At 38.6% G+C, this 19,181-nt stretch overlaps 1 protein-coding gene across 3 annotated transcripts in view; it reads left to right on the top strand.

The window, feature by feature from the left end:
- Positions 1-19,181, top strand: part of ghra (growth hormone receptor a) — a 42,552-nt gene that overhangs the window by 6,785 nt on the left and 16,586 nt on the right. The window contains exons 1-2 of one of the 3 annotated variants that reach the window (XM_088294982.1): positions 2,370-2,675; positions 11,509-11,633. In XM_088294982.1, the coding sequence (XP_088151108.1) occupies positions 11,513-11,633 (121 nt within the window). In that variant the 5' untranslated portion in view covers positions 2,370-2,675; positions 11,509-11,512. Of the gene's footprint in view, positions 1-2,369; positions 2,676-11,425; positions 11,634-19,181 lie in introns of those variants that run through there. The other 2 variants (XM_088294988.1, XM_088294973.1) reach the window with 2 other exon arrangements.

Here is a 19,181-nt window from a genome sequence, read left to right as displayed (position 1 = left end):
TTGACGAAAATGCACTTCAAGATTTTAGTTAAGGTCAACCAATTATAGGCTAAAAATTAATACTTTAATGTAGTTTTTAGCCAAAGTTCCGTTGTAATCGTCCTCTGCCAGGCTAGTAGATCATGGTCCGCTCCTAGCCTGCTTCTTCATTTTTCATTTTTCAAGTAAACTTTTATTTAGAAGGATTCGTAAATCTTCCCAAAATAGAGGCATAAATCCTCCCAAAATTAAAAGCAATAATAAAAAAAAAAAAAGATTTACTTAGCTGTTTTTCACTTTTTGCACGGGTTCTGGTGCCCATCAACTGTGAAAGAAATTGAGGAATTACTATATAATTGACTCAGAAAATGTTTCGACACCAAAAAAGATTGTTTTCACATTCAAGTTTCTTTTTTGTTCATGCATATTTTCCACAGAGCCAACATTTCCTCTCACCACCAAAACTCATTGTTCTGGCTCCATATGAGCAGGACGCAGCCGCAAAATAAATAATAGTATAATCATAACTTGAATATCCGTGACATGCAAATCAGTTGAGCGTCATCAAAAAGGCATTTACACAACCCATAAGATGTCCGTTCTGGTAATCACCAGGCAGATTTGACATTTCTAAATACAGTTAAAAGAAAACTTTAGAAAGAAGAAATTATTGTTTTCAATAGATATCTAACACATTATATCCGTTTTAAAGTTTTAAAATCTCAAGCATGAAGTCATACTGATCAGAATATAGTGCAGGCTCCAAGTTAAAGTAAGCTAAAATTCTGGGTGAGCCTCAGACAGCATCACTGGAATTGTGGAAGTTGCAATAAGACTCAATAGAGGCCAGACATTTACCAACTTAGCTATTGTATGTATTATCAAGCTACCTAACCCAACTTGATCATAATAATGATACTTTATCTGCTTGAAATAAATTTTTACTTCGCTATATTATATGTGAAATTGTGTTCTAGGCAAGCAAAATCCAGTCATTGAGCTAGCAAGATAACTACTAGCAAGCATTAGCATTAGCATCAATTATTTACATTATGGTCAAGTCTATACAACGGCTATAGTTCAATAATGTCTACTTTTTTGCTTTATTAGAATTAAATTCATGCTCTAAACAAGCAACCTTATGTTTTCTCTTGCTAACAAGATAGCTAGCATTAGCAACTATTTATTTCATTTAACCATGCTAGAAGATGTGAAATTGGCTCTACAACAGATCATTTCTGTTTCAGCTAGCTAGCACGGATTATGAGTTATATCATCTTATCATTTATCACAAATATTAACACCTAGGACTGTAAAAATTATATGGTATGGTAAATCGTTGTCGATATGTGTCCTGCAATTGATTGGCGATCGGTTCACGATGCACCCCAAGAACCTTAGTGAGGATTAGCGTATAGAAAATGGATGGATGGATGGATGGATTCTCAACGGCTGCACGGTGGGCAAGTAATTAGTGCCATTGATATGAAGACTTAGGGGTGCGTTTGAATGCGCTCTGTTCCACTCTGACCGGGCGTTTTAAACTAGCTCATTCTTCATCTGCGTGCCGTGGATACAACTTAATTTGGTAAGTTATTAACTTTTTTTTTCAAGTTGGTGGCTGTTTAGCCCCTCTACCGATACGGTCACAGTGGGAATGTACGTTTGTCAAGCCTCGCGATTTAGAATATTCAAATTAGGGTGCTGGCAGCAAAGTTAGCCTGGACATTAAGCTCAGTAGTCAGTGGGGCTTAAATCGCATTCTGTTTTCTTCAGGAACTATTTTTTTCTTGGATTTATGGTTTATGGTTACAGGGGTCGAATGTAGCTTAGGTCTTGGCATCAGGTTTAGACATCGGTGTTTGTGATAAATATTTTCAGTGACAAAAATCATCAAAAATGTTAAGGCCCAATAATCTTCATATTTACAAGTGCTTTTAGGAAATCAGCAAACTACTCTAGTTTAAATTTAAATGAAGGACTCATTATTTTCCAAAGTCACAGAGAGCGACAGCAAAAGGATGAAAGTGACACATCCAGCTCTGGAGCCGTGGGTTGAAGACCCCTGTAATTAGGACTAAAGTCATTACTACTATATGCTCATTTCTACTAGATGTTTAGATTTTTTAAATACACCAGCAAAATTATTGTCGTGTTAGCGTGTATCTGTTATTTCTATACAAGACAACAAATAATTATTCAGCAAACAAGTTCAAAGAAATTATTAGAGTTGATGCAAAGATGCAGACGGTGGGTAGTTGTGTGAGTGTGTGCGCAGCTCTTTAAGAGGCGGATGCATTTTGGCGAGGGTGGCCTCCGGCTCCAGTTGGCTGCTCGTCTTGGGAAAGGAGGTTGGACTCTCGTTTTTTTTTTTTTTTTTTTTTTTTGGGCGGATGGGGGCGCCTCACCGCCATGTGAGGCTTTCCGATCACGGCGGACGTGTGCGTGTGGAAGTGTAGCGTGTGTGTGCCTGCGTAGGCTTTCCCGATAGGAATAGAAGAAGCAGAAGTAGTCTCTTGCATGGAAACAAAACGAGTGAATGGAAGAAAAAGGGACTCATGCTTGAATCAAGTGGAGAAGACTTGAAGCGAATTGCGTGTGTGCGTGTGTGTGCGTGTAGATGAGCAAGTTGTGCTGTCGTGGAAAAAAAAGTCCATCTGCTCCCTGCAGGATTCCTGCGTGACGCTTCGTGCAAAGTAAGCACTTTGCTGTTGTTTTAATAGGGTGTTTTGTGTTTTTTTTTTGTCACGGTAGTTGTCACGTTCTTTTCGTAGTTTTTGCTGTGTGGGAAACTTTTCCGAATCTACAAAAAAAGGCTGCAACAGTCATTCATGTATCCCTTTTTTGCAACTAGAATTTTGCACGATTAGCGGACAAAATGCAACAAACTATTTGCTTTACTGTGTAGCTTGAGTATAAGTATAAATAAATAAAAGATGTGATTGAATTTATAGGAAATAATGGGGTAATTATGCATGGGCTTTCATGCTGTTTGTGTTGAGGTGCAAAGCAACATGTGTTTCTCTGATTTTATCCTGTGGCCTCAACAAAGCCTACTTCTATTCGTGGATTTAGGGTTGTCCCAATTGAGGATTGGGGGCCCAAAATCGGTCCCTAGTCAGTTGATTATCAAACAGCCACCATAATTAATAACTTCTTTATATAGAGTGAAGGTGATGATGTTGTGATGAAAATATGAACATATATACATATTACAATGCTGTATATCCAAAAGGCCAATACATTTAAAAAGTGGATTTATTTATTTCATTGTGGCATAATGTTCTATCTTTAGACAGCTTATCTTCGCAAAAAATACAGGCTACTTACTCACTCATGCTAACTTTCACAATTTCATACGTAATTAGTGGACAAAATGCTTTACATATTATTAAGCTTACCCGGTTAGTTTCATTATAACTAGAAAAAAAATACAATAGCAATGGAAGATGTGATAGAATTTATGGAAAAAACACTACATACATGCGTATGATGGGATGCAAAACAACGTGCCTTTCCCTTTTTTTTTTTTTTTTTTTAAGCTTACTTCTATTAGTGGACTCCAGAGTTGTTCAAATCAAGGGTCAGGGGTCTCTAGAGGTTAATCATTAGGCAGGCACGTGGTTGATTTGTTATCAGTGAAGGAATGTCTTTAAGTTTTTTTAATTGTTCATTTAAGTATTGTAGGCTATGTCTTAATGTTATGGCGACACACGATGCATTTTTGGGTCAACTTATGATTTATATATATATATATATATATATATAATTTATTGAGGGCTATTTCATTGCATTTTCATATTTTTACTTTTTTTTAATGTATTTGCGACAAAGTTGTTCCACCCACAGTATCTCTAACTAGCTTTGCAAATGTAAAAGACGGGCTGCAAACTAACTCACTCACACCGACACTATTGATTGTGGATAAAATACATTTAAAACTATTTGCTTAACTTCTTAAGTTGTAACAATGAAGCTGAACATTAATGGGAGATACTATTTATTATATTATATTAGTTAGAAATGATTTTCAGACTCATGAATAATATTAACATTGTAAAAAGATAACATGACCAATTCGTTTGAAAAAGCTGATTTAGCGTTATATCTTTTACATTTTCACATTCTTTTTAACTCATTGAAAATCTAACAATGCCATAAAATGGTTTCATTTGTCGAGTTCAAGCTAGCTTGCTAGATCCTTCTAGCTAGCCTTTTTAAATATTAGTCAACGTATTATCTTCCACTACTATTAACAATTTGATTGTTTCCACTTTTTCTATTTGTATTTGTCCATTTTTTAGAAGAGGTGAAATTTAACAATACACGAACAAATTCAGTTTCCTCCAGCTAGTGAATTTGCTGGCTGCCAAGTAAACACAATCGTTTATTATTACCGTTCTTTGTTGCTTTTGATTATGATTAATCGTGTCAGTGCTTGTTGCTGGTCTTTAAATAATATTTCAAGGGAAGTCTCATAATAGTATTATCATTCATACTTTCTCTGTAGTTTCTGTATATGTGTATGCTTTGTGAAATGTGTTTTGGATTTATTTAAAGTAAAAGAAAAATATATGTTTTTAATAGCGGTTTTCATAGCCTCTGTTAGCGTTGTTCATGTGCTATTTATTTATTTATATTTTAACTGTTATTGTGAAAGTGGTGCCATAGTGGGAAAGTGCTTTGTACATTTGCCTCACAGTCCTGAAGTTGGGGGTTTAAATCCTTGCCTTCTTGTGTGGACTTTGAATGTTGAATGTGGAAACTTACGGTGGCCGAGAAAGATCACAACAATTGCAAAAAGCCACAACACAACGGAAGCGCCGGGGTAACGAAAGTGACCAAAACTAACGCTGGATGTGAACGACCCTCAACTTTAATGAGGACTTGTGACAGAAATTTAATGGGTTTTAAACACGTAGACAGTGATGAGCATGCATGTTGAATCCACGTACTGTACAGCAAATGATCACACTTAAGTGGTGTATAGATATTTTTATAATTGGCCATGTAGTTTGTGGTTTTGAAAATGCCCCTGTACATTTAGAATTGGCGTCATTTCATGCCCGAAAATGGTTCTTAAATTTTTTTTTTTTTTAACGGGTTGATCTCCTGTAGTGAGAACTTGCACAAATGAATCCTTAATGGTCGCGTTGTCTCATTAGATTTTTATATTTGACGACCGTGCACTGTACTAAAAATATCTACACTCTGTTGCATGTAGGTTGAAGGGTACATAAAACGTAACTGTTAAATTCAAATTCAAATGCATCAAACGTGATGTTTCAATCCTCCTTAATTCAGAATAACTGTCTATGAAATGCCAGGCGGCGAGCACTGGACAAATTATCATTATCATTTGTAATTTTACTTGACAGTTACTGGTTCGAAATCGGACTTGTTGCAAGTCTGCGCACGCCAAGTTGACTTTTCACTTCTGAAGAGTGCACACTTGCTCTCACCGTCTTGTTCTTGCTCTGATACGCACACTTGATTTTGCACACAGACACCCACTCCAGGGTGCTCTGCAGATGTGTGTGCTGATCTCCTTCCAGCCGTGGCTGCTCTCATGCCAGCGTGCTGACTCTGACTTTTCCACTCTCTCTTTCGTAATGGGAGAAGGAGACATCGGAGCTGTCGGGTATCTGAATGTGAGCTCTTCCTGTGTTGACATCCGTGTGCGACACACATATAAAACACATTTATGCATGCTCTCTGCACAGGCTGAATATGTGTATGAAGGCAGTGGGGAAGAACTTGGAATAAGGCAGAGCTGCAGGCTGCTACTCTTCTAGGCTCCTCCTCCTCCTCCTCCTGAAGCCTCCCTGCTGCAACATGCAGGCTCATGTCCACTGTCTGCGGTGTCTGTATGTTATTGAGGTGGCTCATTTATAGTTTTCTTGAGGACATCTCAATCATTCATTTAAGCAAGCCGAGGTTAGACTATGTTCATTGTGTCCTTCATCATCATTTTATCAAGACTTTTTGGACAATTGTTGGTTTTCTGCAAGAGATTGATGAAGGGTCTTTTCTGTCAAGTTCATAAAGACACGCTTGGATGAATTTTGATGCGGAAGAATTGACCACCATTGAACACCTTTGCAAAGGTTAACATACAGGCTGTTGATGAAAATGCACTAATTGAATTGGTTGAATTAAGTTGCACACTTGCAAAATGACAGAAACTACATAAGTAATGTAAGCCTAATTAGCTCGTAGTCAGTAAAAAACATATATCATTGCCAAGTGCAGGCCCGGCATGCAGGCCTGTGTGAACAGGGATTGTTTTGGCTTCTTTGCTTTTGTTGTTGTTGTTGTTCAGGTCATGTCCAGTCAGGTTTTTTTATGCAGCCCTTAGTCACAAGCAAGAAAGTGAAGAATGAGCAATAAAACAGCCCAAAATCATGGGGGTTATGTAAAAAATTTTCTTTGCCAAGTAGTTTTGCTAATCAATTAATTTGATTGAGGACACTAATCGATGACTTAATTTGAGAAGCAACGTCTTAATTTTGAGTCGCAACTTTTTGTAGGTTGATCCCAGGGACCTGAAGCAAGTGTTTTATTCAACCAAAAGATGACAGGATAAATAACCATCAATGGTTTGTCTTTTTTAATATAATCAACTGTTTTTATTTTTTAAATTCACATTGTGAAAAAAGACCTAGGAAGTAGGAGGAAGAGCACAAAAAGTAATACCAGAAGCGAGTCTGTCACAGCTTTTCAGCTGCGATAAATACGTAGCAGTTGCAAATGATTGTCCTCATGATTGAATTGGGAGACACCGCCTCCAAACACTCGACCAGTTGCTCCTCTAGTTGTGTCCACCATTGAACGGACTTCAAGGTGATCTTAATTGGCTGATGGTTTGTTACAATCACCTAGTTCACCGTAAATGTTTAAAATGATGAACATCTCTGATTGTTGGCCCCCACGGTTTTCAAACTCATCCTGAAGGGGAAAAACAAAATCCTCCTTGACACCACCCACACCACAGGAAAATCCCTCAAGATAATCTAATCATTTGACAGTCGGCCTTTGCTAATTTAGACTGAAAAGGTGAAAAATGCTAAATTTCAACCCAATGTTAACGTTCCTCACTCATTTGTGTTTGGCCCGAAATGCAATTTGATTTTACATGAAAGTAGCAAGGTCTTTTCTCCTTCATCTTTGGGAACCGTGTTTATTAGGAAATTGCTATTGACAACACGGAGAGTTGTCACACTGCTGTCACATCATCAGAACCTGGCCCCGTTTTGTCATATGCATGCATGTTACCCATTAGTTTTGTAATTACATTAACGAACAGTGACGCACACTCAAAAGCCTTGCCTGTACGGTAATTACTTGCACATTGAGATGGTTTCTTTCTTCAATATGATGCTAATCTCAATTTGCCGTTAAGATTCACAGTTTTCAAAGAGTTTTTCACATTATTTGTCAAGATATTTCAAATAATCCACTCGCCTTCAGGCTTTACTGCCACATTGTTAAACTTTTTGACACATTAGCGACGCCTTCATGGAATATTTGGCTGCACCAACGCACCTTTACGGGCGATGCAATGAGCCGTGCTTGCATGCTGGTGCAGCTGAACAACATCTCCCCAAGGTGCGACTCTTCTGGTAACTAATCCTCACCTCCGTAGCGGCAAGCAAGTTACGCTTATAAGCAAGTTGCTGTCATGCATAGCATGAACAATTATTGCTGCAGCTAGTTTGATTTCTTCTTCCTGACTGTTTTGCGTCAACTCGAGGAAGAAAAAAATGTCTCGAGCAAGTTTCTCAAATGACCCGAGGATCTTTTTCAGCTCTATACTGTACTGTAACATAGTCGTTCTACAAAATCGTTGAAACTGAAGAGACTTGGGGGTAGCAAGAAAACAGAGCGCTGCAGTAAAGTGGAGATTGTGGAGTTATAATTAAAAAAAAAAAATGTGCTCATGTATCCTCAAAGGTTTTGTGACAAAATATGTGAGGCACTCTGAATTGTCACTGAAACGGTCCCGATACAACACTCTACAGGTTCTTGCTTGACTTCACACAACAATCATTTTTCTCTGCACACTGACCTGATACCGTGTAGGGATCTCTAATTTGGCAACATTACCCCTTTTTGTGTGTGTGAGCGCGTGCATTTTTCCAACACACAGATGATGTGACTCCTTCCCCTCGTAACCTTCCATCTATCTTTTCACTGTTGCGCCATCTTTCATCCCATTGGTAGCCTCCCCCTCTGTCGTGTCAGTTCGTCTTTAGTAAACACAGATGATTAATTAAGCTGTGCGTGCGTGTGCATGTGTGGTAGAGTTAGTGTAAAGTTGACTGTACAGTCCTCATGTTTACAGAGGGACCCCATGAGACCCATACAGAGCCTCCCTCTTCTCTGATTGGCTCTGGCGGACTTCTTTCGGGGAGTCGCTGGCTGAGACCTGCTTGCAAAAACACAACTCTGCCAGTTTTTGTGAAAGCAGCCGATTCGCAGTTACTTCTCTAGTGTCGTATTTTTGTCCCTGAAAATCATTGCAGTCAATCACATTTTATTTGGAGCAATAAATAAAATGATATGGTATTATTTTGTCGAGCAGTTGCTGAATGTGCAATTTGAAAACTAGACTTTAGATTACCGTACATAGTCATGTCGGAAAAGACGTCTGTTTTGAATTGAATTGCTTTATATCCAGGGTTAGCGACTGGTTAGGTACGTGGGTTTTCTCCGGGTATGCAGGTTTCCTCCCACATTCCAAAAACATGCATGGTAGGTTGATTGAAGGCTCCAAATTATCTGTCGGTGAGATTGTGAGTGCGCAAGGTTGTTCGCCTCCATGTTCCCTAAGACTGGCTGGCAACCAGTACAGGGCGTACCTCGCTTACTGCCCAAAGCACCCCTGGCTATCCAGAGTTTAAAATGTTTTTCATGCAAACATTTACTGTAATTATGACTGTACTACTGCATTAGCAAAAAATAGAGCGACCTGGTGACTACAGAAATGGTCTATTTAGACTGACCATATGTCGTCATTGAGGTGAAATCGGCCAATGCCCAACCTTTATTACGTCAAGGCAGATATTTTACATTGGTATACAATCCTTTTGCCATCTCATGGAAGACAATTAAATTCCTCTGGCTCTCACTCAGGTGCATGTAGAGGTGGGCGTGGCCCTAGGCATCCACCTTAGGGTATACCCTGTCACAAACAACACACACACACACACACACCCACCCCCACTGACACTTCACGCCAAACAATTTCAACGACCACACATAGAAACTTGTATCAACCAGCCAAACCTTCCTTTGTTTTTCTCCCTTGAATGTGCATCCGTCTTGGATACATGGGCATATAGAATTAGAATTAGAATCAGAATTAGAATTAGAAATCCCTTTATTGTCATTGTACTCAAGTGTGCAACGAGATTAGAGGGCTCCCCTCTCCAGTGCAATACAACAATAATTGAAAGCCTTTCTAGTTCTTTTTTTCTGTGCCGTACATATGTGCATTGGCTTTCTTTTTTTTTTTTTTTTTTTTTTTTTATCCATTAGCAATAGTGACAGTGAGAATGATGAAACCAAAATGAGCCGAAGATAAAAAGCGCTGCCGGCTGATTTGGAAAATAATTGTTCTTAAATGGAGCTTCCCTGTCAGGGCAGATGAGTTAATGGCTGGACAGTTTTCTGGCTTGAATTTCTGCATTGTATAACTTGGCTTTGTGCGTCCTCAGGAATTCTTCCACACTCACCCCTCCATCACCTCCAGTCTCGCCACTCACACATATTCACTGATTTATTGCTTTGTTTCTTTCATGCATACTGACAAATTTCTTGCTTTGTTTGATTTATAGAAAACAAACAAATTAATCTCTTTTTTTGAGGGGTGGCATTTTATTTGCTGGCCCTGTCTGTACATAATGTGCAATGCTAATCCAATGTAGATTTGGAAATTCGTTCATGCATTTGACAAATCATGTTTTGGGGCTCCATTTTTGTGAAAACGTGTCTCAATGCAACACAGTGTATATGTCGTTATATATTTGCTCCCGAGCGGTGCTAATTAAAGCAAGTTGCATTTGATGTGGCGTGACAATTAATTTGCGGTGGGTATTTAAAGAGCGTGTGCCTCTCCGTTGTGTTTTTTGGGCCTCCCAGAAACAAGTTGCAGTCACACAGCTGTAAATAGCCGTGGGTGTGGGCAGATTTTGGCCTATATTTGGACTTGACTGATTGAACTCGCACTCTGTAAGCAGACACTTATTTACTTGGACCTGGGACGTCTGTCTATAGTGATGACTGGTGCTATACAATTACTTTTAATGGCATTGTTTATCACAAATTGAGGTCCAGAATTAACAGTCATCTCGCAGAGAATAGAATATTAAAAAAATGGAGGTCCACAAATATCCGTGTACATGTTGACGACACCTGGCAATGAGATTGAGCTGTTGCAGTGTATATGGCAACAGAACTTGAAGGAATACATTCTCTTGATCTGATCGTTCTACTGTGATTTTTGGTCTACGAAATGCACCTGATTAAAAGCTACAACTGCTAAATTTAGCCCAAAAAACAAATTTGTTCAAACTTTGTACATTGGATGCTTGGTATTAAAAGCAGCGGGTCTCCATGTTATAATCTGGCAAAATAAAGGATAAAATGTCACACAGATAGATTATTAACACCGGCTCGCTTCCCTTTTTTTTTTTTTTTAACCCCGAACATTGCCGAATGCAGCTAGTCAGACAGTTGTTGTCACATCAGCTGCCATTGTTGGTGTGAGCCGCTCGCCAAACAAACATCAGAGAGATGGGGGGGGGGGCACGCTGTCGAAATGGCTGCATTTACGGCTCTCGTTCCTTATGCTCATTAAACTCGACTCAAGATGCATGAAGTTCATCGGTAGAATTTTTTAAACAAACCGCGCCACATTAAACGTCACTGGTTCAAAGTGTGGGAAAAACATAGCAGCTGAAAGTCCAGAAAATACGGTGCACACAGGAGCAGTGTTGATTTATCGTAAAATAAAGAGCTGATAAAGTAATAATGGATAGGGACCAATGTCCTGTTTTTGAAGATGGGGGGTGGAAATTAAAAACGTGACTTTTTGGTCTGATTAATTCATTAATTGACAAAAATAATCAAAATTAAAAAAAAAAAAATCAATTACTAAAATAATCATTAGTTGTAGCCCAAATGAAATGTTGATAATCGACCTGAAGACGTTGCTGATGTTAAACCCAGCTCTGCTTGTATGTAGTATATGAAATGGATATTGTATGGTGCTAAAATTGCTTGAAACGTGTGTTTGTTTTTTTCAATGACATATCCATGAAAATGCACAGTTAAGTTGCAGTAGCAAACAAAAGGTTAAAGTTTGAAAGGTTTCTGTGATGAAAAGTGGCCAGTAAGGGAGGGAGGAAGGCAGAAGTGGAAGTTTTTTATTTATTTTTTTCACATGGACACGCCATCTTGGAGTCCAGTTGGTAATTATAATCACTGTGTTACTTGTTCCCTCTTCACTCTGTTGCTCTTCACCAGCGTCATGGCGGCGGCGTCCTCACCTACCTCTGGCCTCCTGCTCTTCCTCCTCACGTCCTCCCCGGCCTGGCTTTCGTCTCCGGGCTCGGCCTTTGTCACCGACTGGCACCACATGACACCATCAGGTAGGGGGACGTGCCACTTTCTGGTACTCAAATTCGCAGAACTCGGGTCAAGGCTAAAAGATTAATCTCCTGTTGCTGGCTAGAGTTTAGAAGAGGCCAAGTTATTCAGTTTCTTCTGGATCCAAGTGCATGAAATGTAACAAGATCCCAAATGAGCACGATAAATTACAAACTGATCTGGTGAGATTTGAAAACGTGAACAGTATTTGATTTAAATTGCTGCCCAGTCCACAGTCGGTTTAAAACTCATTCTGTTTTAATTGCAAGTTTTTAAAATGTCATTTTTCTTATCCATATAGCATACACCCTTAATTTGCACAGTTCACGCTTGTTTTTTGTGATTTATTTACTGTAATGTCTTCAGTATGAATACATTTTAATATTTTGATTTTTAGATAGGAGGGCGGAATTACCTCAGTATTGGGCATTTATTGAACAACTTAAATATTAAACTAATAAGTATTGTGAAATATTTTTTTAATCCTATATATATATATATATATATATATATATTTTTTTTTTTTTTTTTTTTTTTACAGTTTTTTTACATTAAACAAGCTCAATGTATTCTTAGCTGATAAATTGTAATTCCCCTGGAAATTGTCCAACTATTGTGTGTTGATGAGCATTTAAGTCTGGACCTGACTGGTCAAATTCAGATAAAAGCAAGCGATTCCATAAGAAAATGATTGCATGTCTTTATAATATGCATATTGCAAAGGCCATCATCACGATATCGTTCTTAATTTTTCACTGTAGCTGCCCTAGTCCTAAAGACATATCAGTGTAATTTTTTGCATCGTTTGTGAGGATGGCCGAGTGGTCTAAGGCGCCGCGTTCAGGACCCAGTCTCCCCAGGAGGCCTGGGTTCGAATCTCGAATTTCCCCATTGTGGGACTAATAAAGGCAATATTATATTAAAACATTTGGATTTCCGTATTACTTTGTTGAGTGAGGCAAGTGGCATTCATTTTGGCCTTAGCGAAAAAATAGGCATCCTTACTATGTAAAGGTCTACTGGTATGGCAAACGAGCACATGTAGGCGAGACAGAACCTTCCTGGTAGAGGTTATAAGTTTGCGTCAGGTTCTAAATAAACAGTCGGTGTGTCAGACGGTCTGCACGTGACTTATCAAACATTAACACGTTCGATTAAGGGCAACACTCTATCACGTCTTATGTCAGACGTGAGTTGCAGAATGCTGTGTTTGCGCAGATTCATGTAGAAAGGTTCACCGTTGAGCAAACGCAGCGATTTCCTGATCAATAATAGCGCCGGGGGTAAACGCACGGATGGCCCGAGCCACTCTATCAAAGTCCAGGGACTGCTTAAATCGGGGACACAGGGAGGTGGGAAAAACTGTCACTCAGCCAGTTGAAATAATTAGGTGAAAGCATGATGGTTATCTGCAAGGGGGAGGAAAAGCCTTATTGTGATTTGGCATTGCCTTGACAGCATTGACTCCAGATGTTGACGCTTTGTGGAAGAGCACTGTATATGGGTGTTGTTTCTATAATTACATGAATGTGGTGTCAGGATCAGTCAGATATATGTATGTGTTGATGCATGATACAGTTGTGAAAACCCGGACCTTGCTCACATTCCAAATTATTTTTTTTCTTTTGTATTTTATTTTATTTTATTTATTTATTTATTTTTTACTGGCTTGTTTGGGTGAAAACCAGATAGGTTTCTCCTTGCCACTAAAATGAGTGGTTGTTTTTGTTAAAGAGTAACAATGTGAGTAGTGCTCCTTTTCCGATGAAACACAATGTGTACATTCATATAACTGCAACAATGTTGTTCACCACAACAGCGCAATTTCATTTCTATATTATATATATATATATATATATATATATATATATGTATATATATATATGTATATATATATATATATATATATATATATATATATATATATATATATATATATATATATAGAAATAATCTTCAATATAAAAGATTTGCCCCAACTTTTCACTGCATTTTTGTTCCACTTACTAATTTCAAATCTCAGCACCAAACGTTCAAAAGAAAATTGAGATGAAATAAGTCCTTTCGAATAATTTGAGTATCTCGAGTCAAAACGCTATTTTAATAATTTTTTTTCTGCCTTCTGGTACATGTTTATTTGGTGTGCGCCGTCGGGAAAACAAAACAAGTCAAGCTAGCTGCAGCCACAATTTTTCATGCTATGCAGGACAGTAACATGCCACAAACGTGGTGAGAAGGCCAACTTCAAAATAAAATCTTCCCAGTAAGTAATACATGGACGTCAATGCCTTGAAGTTGTTTGTGGCAGTGTGTGGTGGCTGACCAACAAAAAAAAAATGATTATACATGCATTAATAATAATGTATTATCTATTATTATTATTATTATTTGTGGACAATTAATAAACTGTTATATTAGCATTTGAAAACGTATACCAATTAATTCAGGCTTTCTGCTTCTTCTACCCTTAACACAAGTGTCTCATCAGCTGACACTAGATTGCACTGCAAGAATAGTCAGTCACATGGCACTAGGTACTCATTGCAGTTGAGTAACTTCGAGCCCCACCCTAGCCACTATGAGGACATTTGGTGTAAAGTAAAACTTGAATTACTGCATTTTAGAATTGCAATTATTAAGCGATTAATCAAGAACTAATCTAACCAATTGATAATAACATTCAATATTCGATTAATCTTTTCGCGACCTAGTTTAATTAAAAATTTTCCAAATCCTCTGAATTTCAATCTGTCACCTGCAAATATTCACTGATATCTGTACAGTAGTCCGCCCATGTAAGCAGACCTGTTAAAACATTTGCAAACATCAGCTTTTAAAAAATCAAAATGTTTGCCGTTTTTTCTGACTTTTTAAAGATCATACTAGTAACACAATCTCAATTCATTTTTGTTAGTTTATTTTCTGTGCCGTCATTTTGAAATTATGTCCTGTTTTTTAATAAAGGTAGAGAAATGGTAACTTTTTGATCCGATTCATTGATTAATCGACATAATAATCGACAGATAAATTGATTATTAAAGTAATCATTGGTTGCAGCCCTTTTGCATTTCATTTACCAAAGCTGTAGGATGCTTAAAAGTGACTTTTGTGGCTAAAATATTTGTGCTTTAGAAACACAAGTCTAGAGTGTGGTCATTCCTTTTCTAAGTTTTTGGTGCGGCCATTGACTATTTTTGAGATGGTTTCAATTAATTGGTTTGGTGAAGGTCAAATAAACAGCCCTTTCAAGTACAACTGCTTATAATACATATTAGAGTCCTTTTCCAATCGGAGAAAATCAATATACTAAGTGAGGACTACGAGGACATAGAGGTTATGTTGGTTTAGCTGTCTGTGTCTGTTTGTCTGTTGGACTCACAGAAGGATGACACAGGACAGTTTTCATGGAATTTGTTGGACTCGTGTTGCACAGGCGACTGGGGCATTAAAAAAAAAAAAAAAGGCAAAGCCCTTCATTTTAGTGGTTTGGCTGTTCTTTTATTTTTTGTTCTTTCTGTTTTCTCACTCGCATCCATTTGGAAGTTGAACAATTGGCACCACACAAAAAGGTTGTTCTCAATTCTTGTCAAGTGTTTGTCTGACCAGTATAATTCAAAAGGTGGGCATCTGCTCCTTCCCAGTGATCCATATTGAACAAGCCATAAGTATGGTCCAGCTTCAATTCGGAGAAGTCCATCCGTTATCCTCACGAGGTTCGGTGTCTTCAACACCCAAAAATTCGATGTGCCTTCACTCGTCTAAATATTAATATTGCCTTTGTGGAATATGAGTTAAGCAGTCAACTCCACCCGCTTTTGTGCATCTCAAGGGACAATCATTTTACTAATTGCTGTCGACTGAAAATGATATCACAGTTGCTCAGGCTCGGGTAACGACCAATCACGGCTCACCTGTTTTCTGAAGCCGAGCCATGTTGTTCGCTGAGCCCTGAGCGACTGTGATGTCATTTTCAGTCGACAGCAAGTGTTATAATGAGTTGTACAAAAATGGGTGGATTTAATTGCTTAACTCATATTCCACAAACATATTCTTGTAAAGAAAATCTTGTGGTTGACTTCCTCTTTAGACGGACTTTTAATTATTTTTTTTTTTTTATCAACCCACCTATCATTTGAGAGCGATTTGCCTAATCAAAGTTTTCCACATGCTTGTGCAAACTCTGAACAATGTTAAATGTTTATTTTGTGTTGAAACGCGTAAAAGTTTGCTGGGTGTTTAGCATGCACATTAAATGACTTGAGTTTTTGCGACCGCGTCTGTGTTGTTTTACAAATGCACATTTGCACCTTTGGAGCTGGAGGGGGGGGCCGATAGCAAAACTGTCAAATAGCTGGCTCAAATGCAGGTTTTTCTGGATTGGGCGTAGCACCGCGGAGGTATGAAATTGTGCTCAGGAGCGTACCTTCTTGAGACACACCCTCACCTGAAAACTATTTATAGTCCGGTGGAAGTGTGCAAGGATTTATTCATCAATCAATTACGACGATTAATCCATGTCTTAAGAGAGCCAGACTGGCAAATAGCGAGGACTTCGGCTGCGTCGTTCTGCCCACTCTCAGCCAAATATGTTTTATCGTTAAAGCCAAACTGGTTTAAAATCAAATCTATTACTCTTGTCGTCGCGGCAGCCAGAGAGCTATTACTTATGCGTTCTGAAATATGGCCAAGCCTTTGGGCTGATATGGCGCTGAGCTTTTGGAAGAATGTGCTGTGGACGTGCAGCTTTTTTAGTTTGTCCTTCCTCAGAACTGCCAAGATGAAATAGTCCTGGCTACTGCAGCTTTTAACTGCATGTGGCACGCACAACACATTCTGGTAGCGGATAAATACTTTTTTCAATAATCGAGATGTGAACAGATGCTGGATGTGTTTGTCTGGCCTTACGGTGCGACGATGCAAATAACACTGAATTATTAAGAAATAACCTCATTCAAGGGCACGCGTTAAAGATAAAAAAAACAAAACAGCAATATACCAACCTCTCTTCTACAAGATGTAGAAAAACACTTTTCTTTTTATAGATGGGGTGGTTTTTATTTACTCAGCTGTAGAAATTGCCAGGCATCTTAAAATGGAGTTTAAATCCAGATAAAAGGAATATTATAGAGAGCGTATTTTTAGAGGGAATGCAGAGAAAAAAACAACCAAGGCATGCTGGACCGAAGCAGACCGGGTGAAACTGATTGTTGCAAGCCTGCAATTGGGTTGAGCAGATTATTTATGAGTTCTGTCATATCCGATTGTCTGCGAGGCCATGAGGGTGACTGACGGTGATTTGTGATTGGACCAGATAGTCGAAGGGCGGAGAGAAGGCAGTACTAGTTTCATGTTGTGTCGTGATTATGGACGGCAGGAATCATTTGTTCCCGAGTAAAGAATGTGTCGATACCTTAGTGCAGTGCAGTGACTACAGAGCCCCACTTGCAGTGAGAAAAAAAAAAGATTTACTATTTAAAATTTTCTATAAAACCGTTGCATGCCACAGTAGGTGCTACTGTTTTGGTTAGCAACAAAATTCAAATGGGCTCAGCAGTTAATTCTTTAATGTTGGTGTGAGAACAGTACCCTAATTGTGTTGCCAACCACTTGTGTGTTAACATCGATGGAAAATTGGGATACATTGTGGACGAATCCAACGTTGTTGGTTAAAATGGTCTCCATCAATTGCAGCACTGTGCTGGCGTTCCTCAACAAGCGTTAAAGCATCTGTAAACATAACGTCAACACTGATACGGCGAGCAAACGAAAGCACAGCTTGTGCCTTTCCCAACGTTACGCCTGTCGCACGCAGTCCACCCACGTGCCTTTTTTTTTTTTCTTTTAAGAGCCATATGTTCAATATTGTATACCCCACTCGCGCACCGAAAAAGGTGAGTTATCCCACATATGATGAGGAAAAAATCGACAGGTTTTTTTATGCTGACTTCTTTTATTGCGTGATATATACACTATTTCCACAGACAATTGTGAGCGTCCTCGCCTTCCCGTTAAGGTACCGAAATTGAATAATGGGCTAACCTTCACGATTGTCTGTCTAGACTGTTTCATGTGCAGATTGCAGAGGTAATATCACTCCCGCATCCCACATCATAGGATAGACACTCAGAATTTTTCTTTTAAGATATTTGACAATCAGACCTTTGCCAACTTTTCCTGAATGTTCATAATTGGCCCAATTATCGGTATGTGCCATCAAAAAATTGTCAGCCTTTGTAATATCATTTTTTACTTCTAACACCTTGACACATGGAGTCAAATTCCAAGTTGAATTGCCAACTTCTGGCCTGACTTGCACATCAATACACAACATATTTGTCATTTTTGTCAAAAAATGCAAAGTAGAGAGTCTTCTCGGTTTGGCATGTAAACATTCTCTTAAGTGATTGTACTTCAGTCCTGGATATAGAACACATTTGGACATTATTTCCAAGTGTCCGGTTAGAGGTTGCTTTTTTTTAATTTTTTTTTTAACCCCCACCCTCTGTTTGTTAGGCCTAATGATTGATGCTGCTGCATGACACTGTGTTCCACACCACAGAGGTGGTAACCAGCGGCAACCACAGACCCGGTCACTCCACCCAGCCTGTGCACACATTTCCACAGAGACCAGTTCTGTGTGGGGGGGTGCGCGTGTGTGTGTGTGTGTGTGGACAACAATTGCAAAGTAAAAAAAATATAAATATGTATATAGAGAGGGGTGAAAAAGTGGAGAACGTGGCTAATGAAAAAGTACTGGAAGACAGAGAATACTGAAAAGGTTCAACAGAAATGGACTGCTGAATTCGATACACCTCGACCAAGTGGACAAAAAATATCCAGATTACATAATGAAATTCTGCCCATTTCTTTCATTGACTTAAATTGCCTGCCACGGTTATCTGAAAAGAAACGTAATAAAAGGAATGTGTAAAGAAATTTGCACAACCCCTGGATGGACACAGGCTGCTTGACGGGAGAACTTAAATTGCATCATCTTTAAACCTTGTTACACTCACTAAACAATGTTAATTTCCAAACATAATAATGAGTTCTGTTACAGTTTTCAAATGTTTACCGTGTCTTGTTTGCCTAACAGATGCGTATTTACCACTTCACAACTGCAGGGAGAGCCTTGGAGCACAAACTAAATAAAGCATACTGTTTGCAGTTTAACTTTTCATCGAGGTCGGCACATTGGAACTTGGTCTGAAGAGGCGTAGCCATAAACAAACAGTACATCGACGGTGCCCGTGCCATTACCATCGTTGTGTGTTTATTGAAGAAATAATATGAACGTTCACGGCCGTCAAGAATGATTGTATTCAGTCAATCATTCAATCATTTGGAGCATCGCATACTTCTTGTTGCATTCATGGCGAATGTCAACACATTGAATGGTGACGATGCAGCATATTGTCTGCTTTTGGAGCAGTTGCATGTTGTAGCCCATGACAAAAATATGGAAGAACAATTTATTCGTTTTATTCAAATGTAGTGCAAAAGTTAATTTGGGTGGTTTCGAAAAGGGAAAAAAACAACAACAAAAAAAA

This window comes from Idiotropiscis lumnitzeri, chromosome 1 (assembly GCF_059441095.1).
Source record: "Idiotropiscis lumnitzeri isolate Australia: NSW breed Sydney's pygmy pipehorse chromosome 1, RoL_Ilum_1.0, whole genome shotgun sequence".
Lineage (NCBI taxonomy): Eukaryota > Metazoa > Chordata > Actinopteri > Syngnathiformes > Syngnathidae > Idiotropiscis > Idiotropiscis lumnitzeri.
Note: the sequence above shows the minus strand (reverse complement) of the source record. Positions and strands in the feature narration are given on the sequence as shown.